This window comes from Sus scrofa, chromosome 6, assembly GCF_054392235.1.
Source record: "Sus scrofa isolate SSC_HxYL_T2T_F1_AM1 chromosome 6, Sscrofa_HxYL_maternal_Yorkshire_Landrace_v2.0, whole genome shotgun sequence".
In the NCBI taxonomy this organism is placed as follows: Eukaryota; Metazoa; Chordata; class Mammalia; order Artiodactyla; family Suidae; genus Sus; species Sus scrofa.
The window spans coordinates 80,183,675-80,204,666 of record NC_139388.1 but is presented as its reverse complement, the minus strand read 5'-3'; the positions used below and the strand labels follow the sequence as shown (position 1 = coordinate 80,204,666).

The 20,992-nt window shown below is 46.1% G+C and overlaps 1 protein-coding gene across 1 annotated transcript in view; it reads left to right on the top strand.

The window, feature by feature from the left end:
• Positions 1–620: 620 nt before the first annotated feature.
• Positions 621–20,992, top strand: part of SDHB (succinate dehydrogenase complex iron sulfur subunit B) — a 30,051-nt gene continuing 9,679 nt past the window's right edge. The window contains 3 exon segments of the mRNA NM_001104953.1: positions 621–692; positions 14,860–14,987; positions 18,542–18,627. Of these exon segments, the coding sequence (NP_001098423.1) occupies positions 621–692; positions 14,860–14,987; positions 18,542–18,627 (286 nt within the window).

The following is a 20,992-nucleotide window of genomic DNA, read 5'->3' as shown; positions in this document are numbered from 1 at the left end:
AATTGTCTGGTAAGTTTGGTGAGGGCGGCACCGGTGCCCGGCTTGCTCACGCACTGTAGTACACAGCACCTGGCACATAGTGGTGCTCCATACGTATTTTTGAATGAATGACACCTTTGCCCTTGATCGTTGAAGTCCCCTCGGACTCCAACATTCCTGATTTGCCCCGGACTGAGGGGTTTCTTGGGAGGCAGCAGTGCTGAAACCCGGTCAGTCTCGGGCAAACCGCAGTGAGTGACATGATAGATAAATTTTCAGGAAGAAAGGGGTTAAAAATCGGGAGAGGACAAAGATCGAACGGCTCCGCCCACTTAGGCTGTAGCCCCACCCCTTACCACGGCCCGCCCTCCCTGGCTCCGCCCCTTCCTCTGGGAAGGTCACCTTCGAACACGGGAGACTAAGTGGGCATGCGTCCGGCCCACGGCAACTACGCCCGTTCTTGCAGGCTTTCTCCGCCTTCCCTCCACCCACTCGGGAAACCGGAAGCCACCTCCCACTCGGTGGTTCCGAGCAGCTAGCGGGTCCTCGGTGGACGCTGGCTCGGCGCCGCGGTGCTCGGTGGGACAGCGGCGGAGAGTGCCTTCGGGGTGAAGGGGTGGGGCTCGACGTCAGAAGCCAAAATGGCGGCGGTGGTCGCGGTCTCCTTGAAACGCTGGTTCCCGGCCACAACCCTTGGCGGAGCCTGCCTGCAGGTGAGCACCCGCCCCGGGCGGAGGGGGCGAGCCAGGCATGAAGGTCACGGAGACGGCTTGCAGTGGGGAGGGCAGCGGAAGGGCTGAGGGAGCACAGGGCCAGGCCTCGAGGAGGACAACCCGCTCCCACCCGCGCAGCGCTCTAACTCTGGTCGGGAGCGTTCCTGCCGGTTATCTTTCTGCACCTTTCTGCAGCCCGTGAATTGGTCAGGGCGGAGAGGGTTTTTTAGACACAAGAAAGAGAAGTTCGGAGAGGGAACTGGAATTGCCCAAGGTCACATGGCGAGCGAGTGTCTGTTGGGAAGCATAATTTGAATCCGACCATTTGGCCGCCGAGCCCTTTTTCTGCCTCCTTTGGGAAAGACAGACCTGCCGGAGCGCTAAGGATAAAACTGGGAGGCGAGGTCGCTCCTCCAGGGTGCTCAGTAAAGAGGGAAAGGGCGGGTGAATTGTTGGGGCCAAGGGAACAGAAAAATGGAAGGTAATCCGCTTGATGCCCTGAGGATATGAGTCTTCGTAAAGCAGAGTCATCCGCTCTGAATCCCTACCTGTAAAGGGCGTACCGACCTTATCGAGCTTGGCACTGCTCTTATTTACGTTCTTCAGGGTGCATCCCTTGAATTGTCAGGAAGCTACACACTTGTGATCTGCATTCAAAATGGGAGGAAGGGAAATTGCCATCGCAATTTGTGTATGTAAATCCCTTTCAAATCTTTTTCGTCCTTTGGGCTCCTGAAAAAACCCTGTTAAGATGGACAAGCAGGAATTCTTACCTCCATTTTAGAGTTTGGAAAACTGAGGCCTCAGAAAGTGGTGTTTTGGGTTTTTTTGTGTTTGTTTTTTTACTTGTTCAAAATATCACAGCCAAGAATGGGTTGATCCAGGACCAGACCCCAGTGTTTTGATCTTTGTATGTGAAAAACTCCTAGCATAGATCTGCCCACAATAGAGGTACAAGAATTATGAATTCCCCTCCTCTTCCTGCACCTCCATGAGAACATATTCGCTGGCATATGGCCAGTCTTCTAACACCAGCTCTTTGCAATATGCTCTATGTGAACTCAGACAGGTCATCTTGCAGCCTTCCTGAGAAGTAGGGCTGGGGATGAGAACTGCCTACCAGCATCTTAAGCTGAGCGTTAAATTGGTGATTGATAATGACCTTGTTTACAGCTCTTTTTATACTTGCTGAGCAAGCAGTTAGGTTGTGAGAGTCCCACCAATTAGAGTGCATTCTGAAGCTCAGGTCCCTCCTCCAGGAATGAATTACAGAGAAGGTTGGTTTCATAGGTCAGTGTTGTAATTCCAGGTGAAGCCACTGTAGGGCCTCCTGAGGGCAAAGAAAATAAATTACACTCACACCCCCGTGTAGGAAAATGTATTCACATCCATAAATAGTGACATCATCATAATCCACCTGAATAGAATCTGTAATGAGCTTGGTGTACTACTTTCGGGTATACTCAGGTTTCTAAGAGTCTAGGACACAGTGGGAGATCTCTTCTGAATTCCTCATGCTTTTTTTTTTTTTTTTTTTTTTTGGTCTTTTTGCTATTTCTTTGGGCCGCTCCCACGGCATATGGAAGTTCCCAGGCTAGGGGTCTAATCGGAGCTGGAGCCTCCAGCCTACGCCAGAGCCACAGCAACTCGGGATCCGAGCCGCGTCTGCAACCTACACCACAGCTCACGGCAACGCCGGATCGTTAACCCACTGAGCAAGGGCAGGGACCGAACCCGCAACCTCATGGTTCCTAGTCGGATTCGTTAACCACTGCGCCACAACGGGAACTCCTGAATTCCTCATGCTTTTGTTTGTACCACTGAACCATAGTTCTGCCTGTGAGTATTGAACTGTAGTGTATTAACTGTTGTTTATGTTGCCTCATTTCTTCCTCTAGACTGTGTACTCCCCAGGGGCAAATACCACAGACTTTCAGTTGTGTGTCTCATTGCCTCTAGAGCTGACGGGGCTTGCTATACCTATCTGCCAATTAGAATAATGCAAGAACAGGAGTTCCCGTTGTGGCGCAGTGGAAACAAATCCCGACTAGGAACCATGAGGTTGCAGGTTCAATCTCTGGCCTCGCTCAGTGGGTTAAGGATCTGGCATTGCTGTGAGCTGTGATGTAGATTGCAAACGCAGCTTGGATCCTGCATGGCTATGGCTGTGGCCCAACTGTAGCTCCTAGCCTGGAAACCTCCATATGTCCCAGGTGCAGCCCTAAAAAGAAAAAAAAAAAAAAAAAGAAGAAGAATGCAAGAATGGATATGGTTGCCAATGTGGAAGAGCAGAAATTATTTTCTGAGCAATGCCAGAAACTTGGCCCTCCTGTTAATCCTATGAGGTAGATTTTAATACCCACTACTTTCTTACAAAAGGAAACAAAGTCAGAAAAAGTTAAGTAATTTGCCAAAGAACGTCCAGCTACTAAGTGTTAAATCTTGGCTTTGGACCACCACCATTCACACCTTTCGGAAACTGTCTCTCTCTGGTGAGACCTCCCTGCCTTTTTCCTCTCCATTTCCACATCTTTCCCGCCTATCTCTGAATCTGTATCTGCACCGTCGAATTCAAGCTCCCAGCCTGCTCCCAAGGAAGCTCTCCTTAAAGAAATAACACGCTGCCTTCAGTGTAATCCAGAATTCACCCTTCTCATCCTCAGTCTGGTTTCAGTCCAGTTGTTGATATCTCGCTTCTTGCCTTCAATTATAAACTGTGCATTTCAGGAGTTCCCATTGTGGCTCAGGGGAAACGAATCTGACTAGGAACCATGAGATCGTGCATTCAATCTCTGGCCTCGCTCAGTTAGCCACGAGCTGTGGTGTAGATTGCAGATGCGGCTCGGATCCTGCGTTGCTGTGGCTGTAGCATAGGCTGACAGCTGTAACTCCGATTTGACCCCTAGCCTGGGAACCTCCATATGCTGAGGGTGCGGCCTTAAAAAGCAAAATGTGAAAAATAAACTATGCCTTTCAGCTTATCCACAATTTCTTACAAAGGTACACTCAGCCTTGAACTCTCATTTGTTTGTAGATTGAGGTAGAAATGCTTTTGACAAACCCTCTTCTTTGGGTTTGTCGTATAAATTGCCCGGCTAGGCTACAACGAAGAAAAAACTCAAAATTTTTGTCCGCCTCCTGCTTCTGCCTGTATATTCTCCTTTGCTGCCTGTGTTGTGGGAGAAGTGGCGGCACTGCTCTGGCTCCTCTCCTCTCGTGCTCTCCATCCTGTCACCTGTTCAGAGGTGGCTGTCCAGGACTTCTCCCCTCACCCTGCATTACCAGCTTTGCTGCTCTATCACAGCAGCAGCAGCACACAAACACGCTATAGTTTCTTCCATCTTAAAAAAACGTATCCTGGGAGTTCCTGTCGTGGCACAGTGGTTAACGAATCCGACTAGGAACCATGAGGTTGCGGGTTCGATCCCTGCCCTTGCTCAATGGGTTAAGGATCTGGCGTTGCTGTGAGCTGTGGTGTAGGTTGCAGACGCGGCTCGGATCCCGAATTGCTATGGCTCTGGTGTAGGCCTACAGCTACAGCTCTAATTAGACCCCTAGCCTGGGAACCTCTCATATGCCGAAGGAGTGGCCCAAGAAATGGCCAAAAAAAAAAAAAAAAAAGACAAAAAAAACAAAACAAAAAAACATATCCAGCCACTGTCCCAGTTCTCCACTCTCCTTTATAGAAAAACTTCTCCAGAGGTGTCTCAACTCCCTGACTACAATTCATTTACCCCTGTTTTCTCATGAACCTGTTCCAGTCGGACCTTTCACCCTTACCACTTCACGGAAAGTACTTGTGCCAGGGCCGCCAGTGACCTTGGCTTTGTTAAATCCGACGTCAGTTCTCATGATACTTTGCTCCCTAAATCATAGTGTGCACTCCCTCCTTAAAACACTTTGTGGCCTGAGCCCCAGGACATGGCAGGTTTCAAGGTTTCTGCCTCGCCCACTGGCCAATCTTTCTGTCTCCCTTAGCTTGTCTCTCCACATCACCCCAAACTCCATAAATACTGGGACTCCGTCCCTAGGCCTCATCTTTATAGACACTCCTTTGGGCTTTAGACACCTCCCAGATTTGTGTCTCCAGCCCAGACTTCACCCCACATCTCTAGACTCAGATGGCCACCCAACTATAGTCTCAAAATCTCCACATGGATATTTAATAAACTTTGATTGCCTGAAGACAGAACCCTGGCGCTCGCCCTGCCACACACTTTTCTCCTCCCATCTCAGCTGATGGCAGTTCAACTTCATGTGGCTTGTGACTTTTTTTTTTAGGGCCACACCCTTGGCATATGGACGTTCCCAGGCTAGGGATCAAATGGGAGCTACACCTGCCGGCCTACGCCACAGCCACGCCAGATTGGAACCGTATCTGTGACCTACACTGCAGTTCACAGCATCACCAGATCCTTAACCCACTGATTAAGGTCAGGGATCAAACCCACATCCTCATGGATACTATTCGGATTGGTTTCCACTGTGCCACAACAGGAGCTCCCTGCCTTGTGACTTTGGAGCCGTCCTTATTCTGCCTCCCTCTCACATCCTGGCAGTTCTTTCTTAAAGTGTATTTAAAAACTAACTGCGGAGTTCCCGTCGTGGCGCAGTGGTTAACGAATCCGACTAGGAACCATGAGGTTGCGGGTTCGGTTCCTGCCCTTGCTCAGTGGGTTAAGGATCTGGCGTTGCTGTGAGCTGTGGTGTAGGTTGCAGATGTGGCTCAGATCCTGCGTTGCTGTGGCTCTGGTGTAGGCTGGTGGCTACAGCTCCAATTTGACCCCTAGCCTGGGAACCTCCATATGCCACGGGAGTGGCCCAAGAAATAGCAACAACAACAACAACAAAAATTAAAAAAAAAAAAAAAAAACTAACTGCTTCTTGGAGTTCCCACTGTGGCACAGTAGGTTAAGGATCTGGCATTGTCTCTGCAGCAGCTTGGGTTGCTGCTGAGGTGCAGGTTTGATCCGTGGCCCGGTGCAGCGGGTTAAGGATCCAGTGTTGCTGCAGCTGTGGGGTAGGTTGCAGCTGCAGCACAGATTCAATCCCTGGAATTCTCTGGCCTAGGAACTTCCATATGCTGCAGGCAGCCATTAAGGAAAAAAAAAAAAATGGTTCTCAAGACAGAAGGTGATGTGATCCTTTCAAAACTTGTCTCTCTCCTGTGTTCAAAACCTTCCGGTAGTTTCCCGTCTTTCTCGGGGTAAAGGCAGAAGTCCTCCCATCTGGCTCTCCATTGACATTGCTGTCCTGTTCCCATCCCTCTCACTCACTCCATTCTCAGCAACCACTGGCGCCTCCTTGCACCTCAGACACATTCCCACCTCCAGATCTTTGTACTTGGAGTTCCCATTGTGGCTCAGCGAGTTAAGAACCCAGCATAGTGTCCATGAGGATATGGGTTTCATCCCTGGCCCATGGATTAAGGATTGTTGCTGCAGCACAGGTCGCAGATGCAGCTTGGCTATGGCATGGCTGTGGCTGTGGCAGAGGCCCGCAGTGCAGCTCCAATTCTACCCCTTGCCTGGGAACGTCCATGTGCTGAGGGTGCAGCCCTAAAAAGGAAAAGAAAAAAAAAAAAAAAAAAAAGGTGTTTGCACTCCGTGCTCTCTGCCTGACCTGCTCTTCCCTAGGTAAGTGTATGGGTTGTTTACTTACCTCCTTCAGGTCCTTGATCACCTGTCACCTTTACAGTGAAGTCTTCGCTGGCTGCCCAATCTGGGGTTGTGGCCAGGATCCCCAGGCCCCCCACCCTCTTCATGGCATTTATCACCACCTGACAAGCTCTAGGTTTTATTAGAGTGCATCTCCTCCAGTCACTGTAAGCTCCACGAGGACTGCGATGTATGTCTGTCTGTCCTTGATTCCCCAAAGCCTGGAACAGTCCCTGGAGCAGAGTAGCTGCTCTGTAATTAATTATTGAACAAATAAGTGAATGAGAATATCTGGACCAACTACCACCCCAAAAACCTTGCTGATTATGCGAGTATAGTAACAACTTCTCTTGTTCCTTGGATCTTTGGGGGGAAAGGAATTACCTTTTTGAACTCTTCTGTTTTGGATTTGTGTTTTCACAACTGTGTAGTGGCTAAAAGTTTGGGCTTTGGAGTCAATGACCTGTGTTTGAATCCTGGCTCTTTTGTTAAATGACCTTATTCTCATTTTTTATTTGAGAATAAAAAGCTTTCTTCATAGAGATGTTGTCAAGATTAGAGATAATTTAGTACAACATCTGGCACCTGATACGGGCTCAGTGAATGAGCTGCTATTATTACTTATACTTCTACCATGAATACCTACAGAACAGATTTTCCCGTTTCTCCTTCAGGCAATTTTTTTTTTAAATCCAGGTCCCATAATCCTCTGGACTCTTTAGTGCAGCCCTCAAGGTGAGCAAAGCTCCGTCACTGTTAGAACCACTGCCTGCTCTGATCATTTTGATTTCGGCATCTTCTCTCCTCGTTCTTGTTAGCACCACCAAGTGTTGCGTAAGATACTTTTATTTATTTATTTATTTTTTAGGGCCGTACCTGCGGCATATGGAGGTTCCCAAACTAGGGGTCAAATTGGAGCTGCAGCCACTGGCCTACGTCACAGCCACAGCAACTCAAGATCTGAGCCACATCTGTGACCTAGAGCACATCTCGCAGCAACGCTGGATCCTTAACTCACTCAGCGAGGCCAGGGATCGAACCCGAAACCTCATGGATCCTACTCAGGTTCATTGCTGCTGAGCCACAACAGGAACTCCAATACATTTTTAACTCAAAATAAATTGTTTTAGAAAAAAATAGTGGCACTTTGGGAAACCCCAAAACTTATATTGGTATTTAGCGCCTTCTGATACTCTGTTGTGATTGATCCTTGCATTGCTTTTTTTTTTTTTTTAAAATGATTTTTACTTTTTCCATTATAGTTGGCTTATAGTGTTCTGTCAGTTTTCTACTGTACAGCGAAGTGATCCAGTCACACATAAGACTTTTTAGGAGTTCCCTGGTGGCTCAAAAGTTTAAAGATTGGCATTGTCTCTGCTATGGAATAGGTTTGATCCTTGGCCCAGGTGTGTCTTGCCTCGGGTGTGTCTTTTTTTGCTTTTTCTAGGGCCTCTCCTGAGGCATATGGAGATTCCTAGGCTAGGGATCTAATTGGAGCTGTAGCCACCTGCCTACGCCGGAGCCACAGCAACACGGGATCCAAGCGGCATCTGCGACGTACACCACAGCTCACAGCAACGCCAGATCCTTAACCCACTGAGCAAGGGCAGGGATCGAATCCACAACCTCATGGTTCCTAGTTGGATTCGTTAACCACTGCGCCACGACAGGAACTCCAAAACAGACTTTTTAAAATGATTTCTGGGAGTTCCCATCGTGGCTCAGTGGTAACGAACCCAATCAATATCCATGAGGACAGGGGTTTGATCCATGACCTTGCTCAGTGAGTTAAGGATCTGGTGTTGCCGTGAGCTGTGGTATAGGTCGAAGATGTGGCTTGGATCCTGCGTTGCTATGGTTGTGGTGTAGGCTGGCAGCTCCAGCTCCCATTCGACCCCTAGCCTGGGAACTTCCATATGCTGCTGGTGTGGCCCTAAAAGACAAAAGAGTAATTTCTAAACAAGCCCAGGCCCTTCAGGGAAGATCCGTATGATCAAGTTTAGACCTTTGTGTCTCTGTACATTGGATGGAAAGCAGATATATTTAGGTAGGTATTAGAAGGAGCTGATAAGGTGAGGCCCCAGTGCAGGTAACCAGGATCAGCTTTGACAGGCCTTTGCGGGAGTGAGTGAAACTGAGCCTGACAGAGCCAGATGCCTGTTGCCCACTGCCAATACTATTAAATCTGGCTTTAGAACCAGGGAGTGATAGCTGACAACCTCAAAATCCCAGCTTCTGTTTAAATTCCAAGTTTTATTTGTATTTTAGTAAAAAAAATTTTTGAAGGGGTGATATTTTTTAGAGGCTTCTCATGCCTCTCGCTACCACCTACCTCAGACACAGCAGCTGCCCCCTCTGGGAAACAGTAACAAACTGGTGCATCACATCATGAAACAGGACTTGGTAATAAAAAGCAATGACTCTTGAAGAACAACAGCTTGGTGGAATCTCCAGGAAATTATGCAGATTTTTTTTTTTTTTTTTCCTTCCTAGGGCCACACCCACAGCATATGGAGGTTCCCAGGCCAGGGGTCGTGTCGCAGTTACAGCTGCTGGCCAATGCCAGATCCTTAACCCACTGAGTAAGGCCAGGAATCGAACATTCATCCTCATGGATGCTAGTCGGATTCTTTTCTGCTGAGCCACAATGGGAGCTTCTGTTTTTTTTTTTTTTTTTTTTTTTTTTTAATTTTTAAAAAGCCAATTCCCCCAAATTACATATGAAATGATTACATTATATAACATTCTTGAAATGATAAAATTATAGAAAATGTAACAGATTAATGATTGTTGGGGATGAAGGAGTAGGGATGGAGGGCATGAGGGGCATGGTTGTGGCAGATATTCTGTATCTTGACTGTATCTCTGTTAACATTCTGGTTGTGATTTTTTTGGCCACACATATGGCATGTGAAAGTTCCTGGTCCAGGGATCAAAACCCAAATCACTGCAGTAACCAAAGAGTCAGTGCAGTGATAATGCCAGATCCTTCTTATCCCACTGAGCCACAAGGGAACTCCTTTGGTTGTGACCCTGTGCTGTGGTTTTGTACACTGTTACCACTGGGGGAAATTGAGTAAAGGGTACTTGGGAGCTCAGTATTACTTCTTATAAATGCATGTGATTCTACAGTTATTTCCAAATGAAAAGTGTATTTAAAAAAAAAAAGGCAATAAACCATGGATATATGCAGCAGCATGAATCAATCTTAGAAGCATTATGTTGAGTGGAAAGAAGCTAGATCCAAGATGTATAACCTCACTCAGTGCATTTACTTATTTATTTATTAGCACCACACCTGTGGCATATGGAGGTTCCCAGGCTAGGGGTTGAATCCGAGTTGCAGCTGCCGGCCTACACCACAGCCCAGCAAGGCTGGATCCTTAACCCACTGAGCAAGGCCAGGGATTGAACCTGCGTCCTCATGGATACTCGTCAGATTCTTTTCTGCTGAGCCACACAATGGGAACTCCCCTCATTGCATTTGTATGACATTGTCTAAGAGGCAAATCCATAGTAATAGAGAGCTGGTCACTTACCAGGGGCAGGGAGAGGGCGCTGATGGTAAAGAAACACTGGGGAGCTTTCTGAATGGAAATATTCTGAATGGAATATACCACAACTTAATAATTGTGGTAGTAGTATTACAACTTTATCAAAACTCATCGAATTATACTCGTAAAATTGGTGAATTTTATTGTAGTGCTTTATGTCATTGCGTCTAACAAAAACAAGGAGTGTGTTAAGCAAGCTGCTGGGGCTGCTATCTTTAATTTTTTCACTTCCTCCACTTCCTGTTGTACACCACAAGGTGGCGTAGCCAGATGTTCTTGTCATTTCACAAAATGGAGGTCCTAGTGGGAAATGTTCATTTGTAGAAATGACTTTCCTTTTATTACTGATCTTAGCGAGGTTAGTGATAAGATAAAATACAACTTTCATCCTCACTTTCATTTTCACAATACCTTTTCTTTCATACTAAGCTGATGTTATCAGCATCATTAAATTTGGGAGCAAGTATAAACTGCATTGCATTTCTTACAATTAATTAATCTTAAGAGTTTTTACTTTAACAGTTTATAAGAGAATTAGCTGGCCCGGAATAGAATACCTGTGGCATATGGAAGTTCTCGAGCCTCAGCTTGTGACAATGCCAGATCTTTAACCCACTGACCGGGGCCAGGGATTGAATACGAATCCTCACAGACACTGTCTTGGGTTCTTAACCCCAATGAGCCACAAGGGAAACTCTGTATTTTTTTTATCTTCAACTTAATAAGTGCTGTTCGGACTGGCAGGCTCCTCCCCTCCGTATCACCATAGTAGAAGCTCAGCAGGACTTGGTGTGGCCTCTGCCTTGCCTCATCTGCCTAAATGCAAAAGGGCTTCACAGACCCTGGGATGGGAGCAGCTTAGACTTAGCATTATATGTAAATGCCATATACAGAGGGGTATAGGTTTGTTTTATTTGTTAATGGCTTGATATAAGTTGCACTGTTTGGTCTCTTAAGGTACATTTAAAATAAACCACTTTTAGGAGTTCCCGTCATGGCTCAGCAGTTAACGAACCTGACCAGTTCGATCCCTGGCCTTGTTCAGAGGGTTAAGGATCCAGCGTTGCTGTGACCTGTGGTATAGGCCAATAGCTGCAGCTCCGATTCGACCCCTAGCCTGAGAACCTACATAAGCTTCGGGTGCAGCCCTAAAAATGACAAAATTTGCATTTGTTTAATGTTCGATTTTTGTTCTTCAATCTTTGCTAACCAGGGATTGAACTGCTCTTTGCAGAGGCTTGGGCCAGATACCCTGGGAGATGGAAAACGTGACCTGTTCTGTGCTGGTTTATGTTATGTACCAAGTGACCGGGCTCAGATAGTTGGTGAAAATGTTGTTCTGGGTATTTCTGGATGAGTTTAACATTTAAATTGATAGACTGACAAAGACCAGTGCTTTATTGTATCACTTACAGGTAGAATCTAAAAAATACAACAAACTGGTGGAGCTCCTGCCATGGCGGAAAGGAATCCAACTAGGAACCATGAGGTTGCGGGTTTGAGTCCTGGCCTTTCTCAGTGGGTTAAGGATCTGGCATTTCTGTGAGCTGTGATGTAGGTCACAGATGCAGCTCAGATCTGGTGCTGCTGTGGCTGTGGTGTAGGCCAGCAGCAACAGCTCCAATTAGACCCCCAGCCTGGGAACCTCCATATGCCGTGGGTGCAGCCCTAAAAAGACAAAAAGACAGGAAAAAAAAAAATACAACCAACTAGTGAATTAAACAAACAAACAAAAACAGATTCACAGATATAGAGAACAAACTAATGATTACCAGTGGGGAGAGGGAGGAAGGGCAGTATAGGGTGGGGGGATGGAAGGTACAAGCCTTTGGGTATAAGATAGGCTCAAAGTTGTACAACATGGGGAGTATAGCCAGTGTTAAATCAAACAAATAGATAGACTGAGTAATGCATGTTGCCCTCCCTAACGCGAGTGAGCCTTACCCAATCAGTTGTAAGCTGGAATAGAACAAAAGGCTGGCCCCCCTTCAAATAAAAGGAAATTACTCCTGCCTCATTGCTTTCAAACTGGGACATTGATTTTTTTTTCCCTACCTTTGGACTTGAAATATTGACCCTTCCTGGGTCTTGAGCCTGCTGGTCTTTGGACTAGAACCACGTCATCGGCTCTCCTGGTCTCCAGCTTGCCTGCTGCAGATTTTAAGATTTGTTGTCCCCTGTAATCACACGAGCCAGTGCCTTAGGGAAAATCTCTTATGGTATGTGTGTGTGTGTATACGTGTGTGCTTCTATTTCTCTGGAGAACCCTGACTAATACACATACCTTCAAGGAGTTAGGACATAAAGAGAAGAAAACAGCACCAAGAGCCCTGAGCATAGTCACAAGTAAATAGGATGGCTCAGGGTTCAGGAGCCTGGTTTCTGAAGGCAGACAGGCAGACCTGGGCTCCGGTCCTGGCTCACCTCACCAGTTCTGTAATCATGGGCCCATCACTTGATCTCTGGGCCTTTTTTCTCATCTTTAAAATGAAGATTCAGGAGTTCCCGTCGTGGCGCAGTGGTTAACGAATCCGACTAGGAACCATGAGGTTGCGGGTTCGGTCCCTGCCCTTGCTCAGTGGGTTAACGATCCGGCGTTGCCGTGAGCTGTGGTGTAGGTTGCAGACGCGGCTTGGATCCCGCGTTGGTGTGGCTCTGGCGTAGGCTGGTGGCTACAGCTCCGATTCGACCCCTAGCCTGGGAACCTCCATATGCCTCAGAAGCGGCCCGAAGAAATAGCAAAAAAAAAAAAAAAATGAAGATTCACTGGCGTAGCATTTCGGACAGTATGTGGCAATAATGGTTTTAGGAATTGGTATATAAAAATTAGTGTATACAGTAGGAAATTGACAGAACACTGTAAAGTATAATGGAAAAAATTTTAAAAATTTAAACATTAGTGTAAATTTTAAAAATTTTTAATTTTTCTATTATAGTTGATTTACAATGTTCTGTCAATTTCTGCTATACAGCAAAGTGACCCAGTCATGCACACACATATATATACACATTCTTTTTCTCACATTATTCTCCATCATGTTCCATCACAAGTAACTAGATATAGTTCCCTGTGCTATACATTAGGAAAAATTAGTATGAATTTAAATATAAAAATTTTTGAGCATCTGCGCCCTTTTTGCAAATATGTTCTCATAGGGAGCCTGTTTTGGTTGAAGGAGGAAAAGACATCAGGCCCACCCCGCTTAACCTGATCCTCTCAGCCCCGGGTGGCTCTGCAGGATTCCTTGGCTCACTGTGAAACCTACTGGCAGAGGCTGTGAGCACTGGGAAGGATAATAGAAGCATCAGAGAGATCAGGTCTCAGCGGTTTGTTACTTCCCTAAATTTATTTTAAGATATGGTATTCTGGGAGTACCCTTGTGGCACAGCAGTATAAGGATCCAGCATTGTCACTGCAGCAGCTTGGATCGCTGCTGTGGTGCAGGTTCAACACCTGGCCCAGGAACTAGCACATGCCACATGCATGGTCAAAAGAAATTAAGATACTGTATTCTTTTTTATTTCTTTTTCTTTTCTTTTTCTTTAAACAGCCACACCCGTGGCATGTGGAAGTTCCCGGACCAGGGATTGAATCCAAGCCATAGGTATGACCTAGACCACAGCTGCACCAACACCAGAGCTTTTCACCTACTGTGCCAAGCTGGGGATCAAACCTGTGTCCCAAGCCTCTGCAGTCAGTATCTTACCTATTCTTTGATGTTTTGTTACAGTGGCCCAGGCTAAGACATGTACCCCAAAAACACTAGCGTCTCATTTTGACACCTCCAGTAGTTTTCTGACTGGTTTCCCGGATGTCATCTGACAGGTCTTCCTTTGTGAACTAGTGATGTCCTTCCCAAGAATAAAAATGATCGTGTCCCTCACCCATTATGAATTTTTGTTAGCTTTTCATTGTTCTTGGGATAAAATCAAAACCCTATTTGTAACTTCCTTCCCTCGACTTCCTCAAATCCGCCACTCTTCCTTCCCTGCTTCTCACTGGCCTGCTCTCCGTCCCACACAGGTGCCTGTGCTCTCCCCCACCCAGGCCTCTACACATGCTGCGTCCTCAGCTTATAACGCCACTTAATCCCTATTCATCAAGCCGCAGCTTAAATCACTTATGGGGCCTTCCCTGACCGCTTAGACTGGTGTAAGTGTCTGCTGTATTCTTCCCTCTCTACACTTTTATTTGTTGTGGGGGGGGGCACACCCAAGGCACATGGAAGTTCCCAGGCTAGGGATCAAATTGGAGCTGTAGGTGCTGGCCTACACCACAGCCACAGCAACACGGGATCCGAGCCACCTCTGTGACCTACACCATAGCTAATGGCAACGCTGGATCCTTAACCCGCTGATGGAGGCCAGGATCAAACCCCTCTTCTCATGGATACTAGTCGGATTCGTTTCTGCTGAGCCATGACGGGAACGCCCCCTCTGCACTTTATTATGGCTATTTCATTTCTCTTGTTCACTGCAGAGTAGCTTCTGTGAGAGCAAAGGCTTTGTCTGGGTTTTGTTTGTTTTTGCTTTTTTTTTTTTTTTTAGGGCCACACCCATAGCACATGGAGGTTCCCAGGCTAGGGGTCAAATCCAGAGCTGCAGCTGCCAGCCTACACCACAGCTCACAGCAATGTCTGATCCTTAATCCACGAGCAAGGCTAGGGATTGAACCCGCAACCTCATGGTTTCTAGTCGGATTCGTTTCCGCTGAGCCACGACTGGGGACTCCCAGGCTTTGTCTGTTTTGTCAAGTGCCATTTCACCAGCCCCCAGCACAGAGGTGCTTAGCCCTGTGTGTTGGATTTCGGGTGACTGCCTTTCGCAAGAAGCCTGTGTGTGTCAGTAACGTGTGGGTTTGTATCCAGTATTGTAGTTTATAGTGCCAGCTAGAAGATTTACCTTGTGTTTTTAATAATTTAAATGTTTCCTTCTTGTGAACTTCTAAAATTTCAGGCCTGCCGTGGGGCCCAGACAGCTGCAGCCACAGCTCCCCGAATCAAGAAATTTGCCATCTATCGATGGGACCCAGACAAGACTGGAGATAAACCTCATATGCAAACTTATGAAATTGATTTGAATAAGTGAGTATCTCAGTGAAAGCTAGGTATTTAATAAATGAAGGTAAGCTCTCGATCTGATTCAGGGACATGCTTTTCCCATCCTTGGAAGGTTTGACAACTGAGATGATCCAATGGCTCTGGAAATTATCTATTTTTAAAACAAGAATGAGATAGGTGCCTGATTCAAAAAGATAATATCAAGAAAAAAATTTTTTTTTGTCTTTTTTAGGGCCGCACTCACAGCATATGGAGGTTCCCAGGCTAGGGGTGGAATCAGAGCTGCAGCTGCCAGCCACAGTCACAGCCACAGCAGATCTGAGCTGCGTCTATGACGTACATCACAGCTCATGGCAACACCGGATCCTTAACCCACTGAGTAAGGCCAGGGATCAAACCTGCATCCTCTTGGATACTAGTCAGATTCATTTCCACTGAGCCATAACAGAAACTCTGCAAGCAGAACAATTTTTACAATATTCCTTTCCTTCCTCCAAATCAAAGTATAACAATTTCTAGGAATACTGGTAGAGATGGCTTTATACATAGTATTTTGTTAATTTTATATATGTGGACCCACATATTCTTTAATTATAAACACTGTGCACTTGGCTGGAATGGTGATAGGACAAGATAGGGATATAGTTAAACTATTTAAAATGGTCCATACCTATGTATTAGCCTCCTATTTCTGTCATAACAATTGCCACCAACTTAGCGGCAAAAAAACATAGAGTTTTCTAGGAGTTCCCGTCGTGGCTCAGTGGTTAACGAATCCGACTAGGAACCATGAGGTTTTGGGTTCAATCCCTGGCCTTACTCAGTGGGTTAAGGATCCGGCGTTGCCTTGAGCTCTGGTGTAGGTTGCGGACGTGGCTCAGATCCCGCGTTGCTGTGACTCTGGCGTAGGCTGGTGAGTACAGCTCCGATTGGACCCCTAGCCTGGGAACCTCCATATGCCGCGGGAGCGGCCCTAGAAAAGGCAAAAAGACGGAAAAAAAAAAAAAAAAAAAAAGGTTCTCTAGGTTAGAAGTCTGGTAAAGGTAAAGGTTTCATGACTGAAATCAGGGTGTCAGCAGGCTGTCTTCCTTTCTGGAGACAAATGGAGAATCTGTTTTCTGTTCCCTTCGAGCTCTTGGCAAAACTGAGCTCTTGGCAGAACTGAGCTCTTGGCTGTAAAACCGAGGTCCCTGTTTTCTTGTTGGGTAAGAGCTGGGGGCCACTTCCAGCTTTCAGAGATCTCTGCACCCCTTGGCTCATAGTCCCCATCGTCAAAACCAGCACCAGCCGGCTGAGTCCTTCACGTTCCGTCTCTGAACCACTTCTCTTCCCTCCTCTTTAAAGGGTCCCACAGGTGGCCAGAGGGAAGGGAGCTGTGCTCTAGCTTCCCGCTGCTCCACTCCTCCCTCCTCAGTATAAGCAGAACTCTTCTATTGTATGATCGATTTTATGTGTAAATGAATAAGTATTTTATTTCTTCAGTGGCACCAAAAAAAAAAAGGTTTGAAAGCTACTGATACTCAAAATGCTTTTTTTAACTCTCTTTATCAACACATAAACTCTATTAATGAGATAGAGTTAATTGATATATAATCTTCTCAAACACTCAACCAGAAATTATCAGTACAATTCAAAGAAAGGAAAATAATTCCGGCCACATTTTCTGACTGTAATACAATAAAATTAAAAATTCATATTAAAAACAAAAAAGCCTAATTACTTGGAAATTTAAAAGCACTCTTTTAAATTAACTGCTTGATTAGGGAATAATAAAAATATTCTCAGATACCTAGAAAATAGAAACATTGCAAATTGAAACTACAGAACATGTGGCAGTTCTCTTGTGGCACAGTAGGTTAAGGATCCAGTGGTATCACAGCTGTGGTGTAGGCCTCAGCTGTGGCTTGGGTTCATGCCCCAGCCCAGGAGCTTTCACATGCTGGAGGTATGGCAAAAAAAAAAAAAAAATGCAGAATGTGACTAAAACTGGAAGAGTTAAATTCATAACTTTTTTAATGATTAAATTTTTAAGAGTGATTGCATTTAGTTGTAGTAATGGCAGAATAGCTTTCCTCAGACTAACCCTCCCACGAAAAATAACCACACATTCCAGTTTATAAGATAAATATAAGAAGCAGTGACTTGAGGCACAGGACAGTAACCAAAGCAGGCCAATGCTGGGAGCGAGTTGACCCGTGAAAGAACAGAATGTTACTTGGGTAAATAAACTGTTTTGTTTTTTTTTGCATGTTTTTTACCTGAGGGCAAGCCCCAGTTGATGAGGGAGTGCAAGAGCTAAAACCACAGGCTTGAAAAACCAGAGGATACATGTGGAGGTTGCCACAGCAACCAGAAAATGAGGGGGAAGTCCTAGAAAGAGGCACAGAGGGAAAGCCCCGAATGTGAACTCTGCCCAGATCCTGAGTTCAGCCACACTAATTGCTGCCTTAGAGAAAAATCAGCACTCTTCTGAGAAGGATAATACAGTCCAGGGTTACTACAGCATGTTATTCACAAGATCAGCATATGAGCCCAAACTACTAATCATTCAGAGAAACACTTGACGCCTCAAGTGAAAAGGCAATCAGTGGAGATAGCCTTGAAGCCCCACAGTTGTTGGAATTGGAATTGGCAGACAGGATTTTTAATGTGTTCATAGATAGAGGAAGATATACTCATGATGGGATAGGAAATCTCAGCAGAGAGGTAGACACTATTTTAAAAGAACCAGTGGAGGAGTTCCCATTGTGGTGTAGAAGCAAACTCAACTAGTATCCATAAGGATGCGGGTTCAAACCCTGGCCCTGCTCAGTGGGTGAAGGACCCAACGTTACCATGAGCTACTGTGTAGATTGCCGATGCAGTTTGGATCTGGCGTTGCTCTCTGCTTTATAGATGGGGAGCTGTTAACTAACCATTTAAGGTTAGCTATTAGCTACATCCCAAAAATAAAACTAAAATTTGAAAATTATTGGGGAAACTTTTCAGGGAGCTTTGAAGAAAGAACAAAAGCTGCCAGTATACAGAAGTTCTTTCCTAACCTGAATACTTCTCTCCGTCTTTAGCTCTCCACTTTCCAGAAACGTATATGCAGTGTGGTCATCAAAATAGAATTCTGCAGTACTAGTTCCCGTCAGTGGAAACAAATCTGAGTAGTATCCATGAGGACGCGGGTTCAATCCCTGACCTCAATCAGTGGGTCAAGGATCTGGCATTGCTGGGAGCTATAGCGTAGGTCGCAGGTGCCACTCGATATGTTGTTGCTCTGGCTGTGGTGTAGGCCAGCAGCTACAGCTCCGATTCGACCACTAGCCTGGGAACTTCCGTTTGCTTCAGGTGCAGCCCATAAAAGCCAAAAAAAAAAAAAAAAAAAAGAACTGTGGGGTTTAAAATGTGTAAGAATGTGCAAAAATAAAACTGGAAAAAAATTCTGCATGTGATCTGAGAAGGCCAAATGGTTAAGAAAAACAGCTATTATATGCAGATGTCTCAGATCATATTATGATAAAGTGTAGTAAGGCTGAACTTTGTATAAATACGACTAAGTTTGGTTGGTTTGGTTTGTTTGTTTTGGTCAGCTGTGGTCCTATGGTGTTGGATGCGTTAATCAAGATTAAGAATGAAATTGATTCTACCTTGACCTTCCGAAGATCGTGTAGAGAAGGTAAGCGTTTCCTTCCCTGTTAGGCATGGACACTTTGGTTCTGATTCCTGAAAGAGGCTTGGGCCGGCCAGAACTGCCAGGGGTACCGGGAGGACAACTGCAGTGCTCTGCCAGGTGACCTTGCCGCAGGTCACACTTCCTTTTCTTGGGCACAGTTCCTTTTCTTGGAAATTTGAACTGTGGTATGTGTTCTGGTTTCTGAGTTTGCTGTGGCTGTGGTGTAGGCTGTGGTGTAGAACCAGCTGTTGCTGTGGCTGTGGTGTAGAACCAGCTGCAGCTCTGGTTCTACCGCTAGCCTGGGAACTTCCATATGCTATGAGTGCAGCCCTAAAGACAAAAATAAGAAGAAGAAAACTCCTAGGGAGTTCCCTGGTGGCCCAGCAGGTTAAGGATCTGGCATTGTCACTGCAGCAGCCCGGGTCATTGCTGTGGTGTGGGTTGAATCCCTATTCCTGGGAATGTCCACATGCCACAGGCAGAGCTAAAACGGAAGAAGGAGAATTCCTAAATAATCATTCAGTTGGTACTCAGGTGTGGGAAGAATCAGGCGGGTGCTGTGCCAGCTCACTGGCCCTGATGGCTGTGGGGCACTGACCGAGCAGACTCCATTCTGTGCACTTGACGTGAGGTAGACAGGGGTTATTAATCATTTACACTCAGTGTATGTAGGAAGATACTGAGGCCCAGGGAGGGACTTCCCAAGGACACAGAGATGGTGAATTGGGAGCCAGGGCTCAGCCAGAGTTGTCACATTCCAGGATTGCACTCTCAGGCGGTATGCTCTGCTGGCCAGGCGTGGGAAACCCGGGATAAAACCAAAACAGGGCAGCTGGGGCCAAGACCAAGGGCTGTGATTGAACTTTCTCCCTGAAATATCCTTCCAAAAAATAGGTCTTTAGAGCCGTTGGCCCATCACTTTTTGTCTTTGTTCTGCTGTACATCTCGGGCTTTTATAAAGTCCTACTTCTAAGACATCTGTTTGGATCTTCCAGGCTTGGATTTGATGTAGCAATTGCTGACAGATGTGGTAGTTGGGCTGAGTCCTGCTGTTTAGGGAACATTCTTCTGTAATTAAATACCAACCCTCCCACATAAGTCCTGGCAACACAAGAAATAAAGACACTCTTCAGTTTCCTTTCCCCATAAACTTTCAGAGACAAGATCACAAGGTGTGGCCTATGGGGACTTAAAAAAAAAAAAAAAAAATGAGGCAAGATGATTTTAATTGTTGCTCGTTTTTCTTGTTTGTGAAGAGAATTTCCAGGAAGCCTTTTTTTTTTTTTTTTGTCTTTTTGCCATTTCTTGGGCCGCTCCTGCAGCATATGGGAGGTTCCCAGGCTAGGGGTTGAATCGGAGCTGTAGCCCCCAGCCTACACCAGAGCCACAGCAACGCGGGATCCGAGCTGTGTCTGCGACCTACACCACAGCTCACGGCAACGCCGGATCATTAACCCACTGAGCAAGGGCAGGAATTGAACCTGCAACCTCATGGTTCCTAGTCAGATTCATTAACCACTGCACCACGACGGGAACTCCCTCCAGGAACCCTTTTTAAGAGAAGTTTCACTGTATTTGTTTTCTTTTTTCTTTTGTTTTTGTTTTTGTTTTTGTTTTTGGTCTTTTTGCCTTTTCTAGGGCCACTCCTGCAGCATATGGAGGTTCCCAGGCTAGGGGTCCAGTGGAGCTGTAGCTGCTGGCCTATGCCAGAGCCACAGCAACACCAGATCCAAGCTGCCTCTGCAACCTACACCACAGCTCACGGCAACGCCGGATCCTTAACCTACTGAGCAAGGCCAGGGATCGAACCCGCAACCTCATGGTTCCTGGTCGGGTTTGTTAACCATTGTGCCATGATGGGAACTCCTGTATTTGTTTTTTTTTTGATTGTATACTTTTTTTTGGCCATTCCTACAGCATGTGGAAGTTCCCAAACCAGGGATCAAACCTGCACCACAGCAGCAAGCCAAGCTGCTACAGTGACAATGCTGAATCTTTAACCAGCTGAGCCACAGGGGAACTCCTACCGTTTCTTATAAAAGCTTACTGCTCTCAGAGTTCCTGTTATGGCACAGCAGAAATGAATCTGACTAGGAACCATGAGGTTGCGGGTTTGATCCCTGGCCTCGCTCAGCGGGTTAAGGATCTGGTGTTGCCACGAGCTGTGGTGTAGGTTACAGATGTGATTCGGATCCTGTGTTGCTGAGGCTGTGGCGTAGACTAGCAGCTGTAGCTCCGATTCAGCCCCTAGCCTCCATATGCTGTGGATGCGGCCCTAAAAAGCAAAAAAAAAAAAAAAGAAAAAGCATACTGCTGTGGTTGGATGCCAAACACACATCAATAAACTGATAATATTCAGTCTCTGGGG